We start from the raw sequence: 7,500 nt of genomic DNA, 5'->3' as shown, positions 1-7,500 counted from the left end.
ATGTTGTGTGAAAAATTAAAGCTGCACATCTCAGAGTCTCTGACTGCTCAAATGTCTTCACACCCACTCTGCCCACATGCCCCAGGGGATTGTGGGTAAATTTCCCAGTGTAGTGGGAGGCAGGCAGGACATCTGCTGTGTGGGTTTGTAATGATGATCTACAACATTCATCGGCACGCAAACACACCGGTGCACACACAAAAGAAAACCTGCACGCGCGCACACAGACACACACACGCAGACATGCGCGCACATGCACAAAGACACACTCACAAAGAAACGCACGTACGAGCACGCACACACACGTAAAAACACGCACACACACTAAGACACACATGCACGAGCACACACTCATGTGTTTGCACACACAAAGAATCACACACATGCACACACACTCACGAAGAGAGTCACCTGCGTGCATACATACACAAAGACTTACACTCATACACACACACTCACGCCTGCGCACACACAGAAAGACTCACACACACACTCACTCACTCACTCACTCACTCACTCACAGAGACACGCACATGTGCCACACACAAACACACTCACGCCTGCGCACACACAGAAAGACTCACACACACACTCACACACACACTCCCTCACTCACAAAGACACGCACACACACACACACACACACACGTGTAACGGCTCCGGTCAGACGGCCGGAGATGATTCTGTCTCTGAAACACATTCAACTTCAGAGTCACACATCATCTCTAATGGATCAAATCCCCTGAAACATTAATAACTGCATCAGCACACATCACTACAAAAATATTGATATTTTCCTCGTTATTTTTTAATAATCTGACTTGACTAAATGATCCTCAACAGTCAGTCATATAAACTACAGCGTATGTAAAGCACAGAATGATGCCAATGCTTTGCGTTATTGAGAATGAAAGTGTGGTTTTTAAATCCTGCATCAACATCACATCTCTGTGTACAGAACTCTCACATCACAACTCCTGGTGTCACAACAATCTTTGACATTAAACATCATCACTGTTTCATTTGTGATTTCATGAGTTTATTAAAAAGAATCATGTGGTGTTATGTGGCTCAGTCCAACCAGAATCACTCCAACAACAACACAACACTGTCAGACAGAGACACGTTCAGTTCATACGACACAAACTCACATCTGCTGACATTTAAAAAGCTTCATATGACACAGAGCTGCACACCACGCTTTATTAAAAATATATTTTAACTAAAAAATGAAGCTGCCACCGAAACTTTCCTGAGAAGAGTTGTTTTAAACAGGACAAAGTTTCTGCTGAAGTTTGAGGATTCTGTATCACAAAGCTCAGCTGTGACAGCTGCTGACAGATGATTCTGGAAACTCACCACCCTTCATGTGTGTGTGTGCTGAATCTACTACAACAGCACAATGTAAAGTGTCTGATACTGCACTCATTAATATTACATGTGAGCACACACACACACACACACACACACACCTGTGTGTTCACCTGTTCTACATCATCTTCAGGAGGAATGAGAGAGAACGCAGGGTGATGCTTTGCCGTTGCTAAGGTGTTGTGTGTAGTTTTTGGCATGTTGCTAGGGACTGATCCTGTACTGTTGTGTTATCAGAGATGATGGACATCACACACACACACACAGATCAAGAGACACACACACATGCCTGACAGCCACACATGTGTCTAATGAATGGGGTGGTGCTGTGAATGATGTGCAGTATCAGGAGAAACCTGGAAACAAGTGTCACTTGAGTGTCAGAATGTGTGTTTGAGTCGATTGTTTGCAGACACACAATAAGACTTTGGTTTGGAGTGAAACGGCTGTAAATACACACACACAGAATGAGATGATGAGACACATCTCTCTTGAGTTTACTCACAGCGTCTAATAACTGTGAACTCAAGCTGCTATTGAGAGTCCAGAGCAGCTCACCTCAACACCTCATCTGTGTGTGTGTGTGTGTGTGTGTGTGTGCACATGTGTGTTTGTGTGTGTGTGTTAGTGTGTCCATGTTCTCTTCTGAGCTTTACACCAGCAGCTCTCAATACAGCTACAGTAAAGATATTAATATTAAAAGATGCACCACTGCAGTTACAATGAATGGGGAGGAAGGGAACACTTAATTATGACCGCGAAGGAAGTCCCGCCTTCAAGTGAAACGAACCAATGGTCAATCAGTATTGACTGAGGATTCTCTGGGGCGGAGCTCTCGTGATGTGCTTGCCAGCCCGTCGCATGATCAGTAGCAGATCCAAGTTATGTTAGAAGTCATGTCGGGTTTAATTATTGACCGGACATTCCATTCCATTCCATTTTCTACCGCTTATCCGAACTACCTCGGGTCACAGGGAGCCTGCGCCTATCTCAGGAGTCATCGGGCATCAAGGCAGGATACACCCTGGATGGAGTGCCAACCCATCGCAGGGCACACACACTCACGCACTCACACCCTACGGACAATTTTTCCAGAGATGCCAATCAACCTACCATGCATGTCTTTGGACCAGGGGAGGAAACCGGAGTACCCGGAGGAAACCCCCGAGGCACGGGGAGAACATGCCAACTCCACACACACAAGTCGGAAGCGGGAATCGAACCCCCAACCCTGGAGGTGTGAGGCGAACGTGCTAACCACTAAGCCACCGTGCCCCCCTTGACCGGACATATGATGTTTAATTGTGATTTTTCAAAGCGATTAAAAAAAATCTGCATTCCCCATTCAAGCAGATAGAAGTGTGGACTTGCTCTTAACTGCCCAGAGGAGCAAACATGGCCGTCGAGTGACACGACTTCTGTGATCAGACTAGTTAAATACACACTTAAATATTCACTCTCTCTCTCACTCACTCTTTCCTCACTCACTCACTCACTCACTCACTCACTCACTCACTCAATCATTCTCTCTCTCTCTCTCTCTCTCTCTCTCACACACACACACACTCTCTCTCACTCACTTTCTCTCATTCACATACACACAGAGCATTAGTCATGTATCTCTGATGTGTCGGGAGGAGGAAAGGTTTTTAAAGCGAGACTCTTTTATTCTGTCAAATCTCTCCACACTGACACTTCATACATTATTCTTCTACTGGCAGACAGAGGTAGAATCTCCCATCAGCCCCTCACAGTTCGACCTCTCGGCTGCGTCTCAGGACGAATCCTGTCCCGCGAGTCAAGAGAAACTCTGTCTGTCTGACTGTCAAACTCACAATGAACATCATCAATTATTTATTCTTTGCAGAACTCGGAGAACATCAATATTTTCTATCTGGCTGTGGTGTCGTGTGGTCCTGAGTGGAGGTGTCCTCATGTCTACTTCCTGTCTGGAACACAGAGATGAACGCACAACTCCTCCATTACATCATTAAAGGAGAGCCTCAGATTCTCTTCTGGACATCAATGGAGAGCAAACGGAGATGTTTGTTTAAGTCTCACGTGTGTCTCAGAGGTTCATCCTGAGTCATAAATCTGTCAAAGGTGTCTGTCATTAGAGTTTGAGAAGATCTCGATATCAACTCAGATTTCTCCTCACATTTACTCAACAGTAAAGCTTGTTTAATATATGAGACTCGTTGAAGAACCTGCAGGCAGAAGAATCTTCATTGGGATGTGAGAGACGTGAGGAGAGAGTGATGGATGTTTTAGTCTGAAGAGTCAGGCAGGGCTCTGATGTGTGTGTGTGTGTGTGAGTGAGTGTGTGTATGTGTTTGTGTTTTAATTGAGACACAGAGGAGAAATGCATGCAATGCTCTGATAAACACATAATTATGCAACTCCCCACCTCACACTGGCAGATTGAGACACACACACACACACACACACACACAGCGGTGGTCTGAATGAAGCATTCATCAGGTTTAACCCGTCAGGTCACGGCTGACCCTCAGCAGAGCAGATTAGTGTTGTGACAAACGTGTGTCTCTTAATCTGTTTATTTAATATACCGCCTGTGTGCCGCCCGTCTTGATCACACCTGATGTATGGCTCAGAAGACAAGAAGGCCACCGTGACACACACACACACACACACAGACACACACACACACACACATGAACATGTGCGCACGCACGCATACACACACACACAGACATGCACACACATAGACAAACACTTGCATGCACACACTCACACAGATGCTCGCACGCATGCACACACAGACACACACGCACACACAGATTCACGTACACACAGACACACACACTCGTGAACGCATACATACACTCACACAGACGTGCGGACGCATACACACTCAGACAGACACATAGACACACTCACGCACAAGCACACAAACACACACACACACACACAAACAGTAAGTGAATTAGACCCTGTAGACTTTGAGCATGTGTCTTTAGATACACACGAGTGTGAATGTGTGATGTGTGTGTTGTCACTCACCTTGTGTAGCGATGTAGTGGTTGGGTCTGTGATAGCCCTGAAACAAAGAGAGATCACATATTAAAAGTGTATAGCTTCACTCACAACTCAAAAAAAAAAAATGATTCAAAACAATTAACACGGTTTATTATGGGATAGGACAAACTACACCAGATGGACAAAGCACTGTGAGTCACTTGACATGTAAAAGTGACGTGTTCATACAGGATTGTGTTTAAGAGAGAGGATCAGAGGCTGGAAGATAGTCAAGAATCCTTAACTGTCATCATAAGTGAACACATCTGACCTTCTACAACACATCTGACCTCATCAATATCAAAAATCACACACATGACACGTCATAAAGAACACAAATAAAGATATGACTCTAGAAATAAAGCACAGAAGAGAAAAGATCTTTCACAATGGAGTTATTTTATATGAATTTATAGAATTAATGTTTTGAATGCAGCTCCACCTCTGACACTGTGTCTACACCGGACACGACTGGCGTGACGTGACAGAAACTAAGATTTTTGCCGTTGTTCAAAAGTTATGACATCCCAAAGTTTCCAAGTTGACACAAAAATGGATCTAAGCCTTATTTTGGCCATCATTCGATCTATCCACACAAAACTTTGTGCGCTTTATGGACACTTCAGACTGGGGGTATGTGCCAATTTTGGTAGCATCGAGTCTTGAATAATCCATAACCTTGGATATGTTTGTCAGAAAATCGTGATCTCATAGTCTACTGATTCTGTCACGATTAGATGAACGGCCTGTCCGCCATTTTGAGTGGCTCATAAATCGTAACAACTTTTGAACTTTATTGTAACACAGTTCAAAGTAGGGAAGGAAGGAGGAGGGAACCGTCGAACAATCAAACAAACTTTAATCAAAATAAACAAACAATAATATTTGGTTCAAAACTTATTGTAAAGCATTGTGAAATGTTTCTGTTGCTGCTCATTTGACAAAGTTCCGCTTGTATGATCTTTGGACTGAGCCGCACAGAAATTACCGAACTGATTTTTAATTTCTGGGGCAATATTTAGCGAAATAACTATTAAAAATTGACGATATGTACTTGTGTTACTACTGTGTCATTTCAGCCCCTTCGGGTATTGGCCTATATTGATGCTTGAAGCTCTGAAAGCTGTCCTTGGCAGGCAGTAACTACGTCAACTGAGTTATAAACCTAATAAAAGGCCGCAAGGTAGCGGGTTTGAATCCTGAGAGGCACATGTGTTGCTTGTACATGTAAAGTTTGTGTTGTGATTTAATTCTCGGGTGTTCTTTAAACATATCCATTTTTCACATACACATTGTTCTTGTGGCTTTGAGCTGTAACTGCAACTTTGGTTATTGTTACATATCACATTTTCTCCGCAGCCCTGTTGTGGGGTATCGGCTATGTGGCAAGACTCGCCAAGTCACTAGCGTTGAATCTTTGGGTACAGCGGTTCGAATACAGCTGTGGGTGTGTTCTGTGCTTGTGTGTAAATTGAGCGCTTGAAGTTTGTTTTCACCTATTCTTCTCAACCTAACCATTTCTCAACACAGATTTTCCTTTCATTGCTCTCGTTGCTCTGCACTGGCGTGTCTCTGCGCTGCACTTGTGGTGCCTTAAGGGGCCCACTATTACTGCTTGCAGCTATATTTCTAAATGAGATTGTCACACCGCATCTAGTGTGTTTCCAAAATATGAAATGATAATAGGTTCTAATGTGTTCTATTGTCTTTAAGTGCGTGACACGCACATCCGGTGGAGAAGGGTGTCAGGTTTAACACCCCCATCACTGAACATCACTGTCACGTGACAGCATGATTTCTGCTTATAAATAAAAAACACACAGACTCATCTAAAACTAACTGAGAAGACATAAACACAAAGCCGTACAGCAAGCAGACAAAGATAAATGTTATGAAACGTTTGGCAGCAGATGAGACTTTATTGTCTGGAGAAATGTTTAAAAAGTTTTTGTAAGAGACAAAGAGTGTCTGTTCCTTTTGTCATCAGTACCTCCGTAATAAAATCATTCAATATGCAGATCCTCTCTGTACTTACAATAAACTCTGGACACTTGACATAAAACACAATAAACTCACACAGACAATGTGAGACAGAGCTGTAAATAATTCACAGACGCTCTACATTATACATCAGCATTTATAAAAGCACCTTAAACTCAACTAATAACCAGAACTGACAAGAGAGTGAGAGACAGAGAGAGAGTGAGAGAGAGAGACAGAGAGACAGAGAGACAGAGACAGAGAGAGAGTGAGAGAGAGAGAGAGAGAGAGAGAGTGAGAGAGAGAGAGAGAGAGAGAGAGAGCGAGAGCGAGAGAGATCTTCTTGTGTTGTTTTCAGGTGACTAAATAGTGCAATTTGTTCTTATTTCAGCCGTCCTTTATTAAGTGCCAAATAGTCCTAAATAATCTTTTTTTTATTATTGTGTAGAATATATTGTTGCCTTTTGGAAATGACGAAGACGTCAATTTTAAAGCAAACTTTTTATTTATATTTCTTATTGGTAAATGCAGAACAACGAAGAGAAATGAGGCACAAGAACGCGAGGTAGACTATAGACCATATAAATGCCATTTAATGCTCGTTTAGGTTTGTTCGGTGCAAATTTACACAGCCTAAATAAAAATATAACGAACGCTGCAAAGTCAGAATTAGCCAGTATTTTTGCAACATAGCCTAATGCAATATAAAAGGCACAGTACCATCATTTATCAGTAATATGATGTGTAAAAATGTGAGTTAAAAAATAAGTTTAGCGATTTTTAAAAACAACAATTTTTTTTCATTTAGATCTTGTAACCATTCAGGAATAAGATCATGAACATCGAATGAAAAACGGTTTAATAAAGCATATTGCATTAATGCATTAAAAACCAATAAACACTTAGGTGGGTATATGATCATCATGTTTAGTGTTTACAATGATTTTGTCGAGCATATAAATGTCAGGGTGAAAGTTTGGAGTTAGTCTGTTGACAGTGTCTGCACAGAAACATGTGCTTCTCCTGACCTATTTGACACTGAACCCCATCAAATCTCATGAGGTCATAAAGAGAAACATCTGAACGATAACAGGAATTAAACAAAACTGA

At 42.4% G+C, this 7,500-nt stretch overlaps 1 protein-coding gene across 5 annotated transcripts in view; it reads right to left on the bottom strand.

Annotated features, from left to right (window-relative positions):
- LOC130417535 (receptor-type tyrosine-protein phosphatase mu-like) overlaps positions 1 to 7,500 on the bottom strand; it is a 162,199-nt gene that overhangs the window by 16,429 nt on the left and 138,270 nt on the right. For all 5 annotated transcript variants that reach the window (XM_056743145.1, XM_056743146.1, XM_056743147.1 and 2 more), the window contains one exon: positions 4,396 to 4,432. In XM_056743145.1, the coding sequence (XP_056599123.1) occupies positions 4,396 to 4,432 (37 nt within the window). The remainder of the gene's footprint in view (positions 1 to 4,395; positions 4,433 to 7,500) is intronic.

This window comes from Triplophysa dalaica, chromosome 3 (assembly GCF_015846415.1).
Source record: "Triplophysa dalaica isolate WHDGS20190420 chromosome 3, ASM1584641v1, whole genome shotgun sequence".
NCBI classification, from domain to species: Eukaryota; Metazoa; Chordata; class Actinopteri; order Cypriniformes; family Nemacheilidae; genus Triplophysa; species Triplophysa dalaica.
This window is presented reverse-complemented; position numbering and strand designations above follow the sequence as displayed.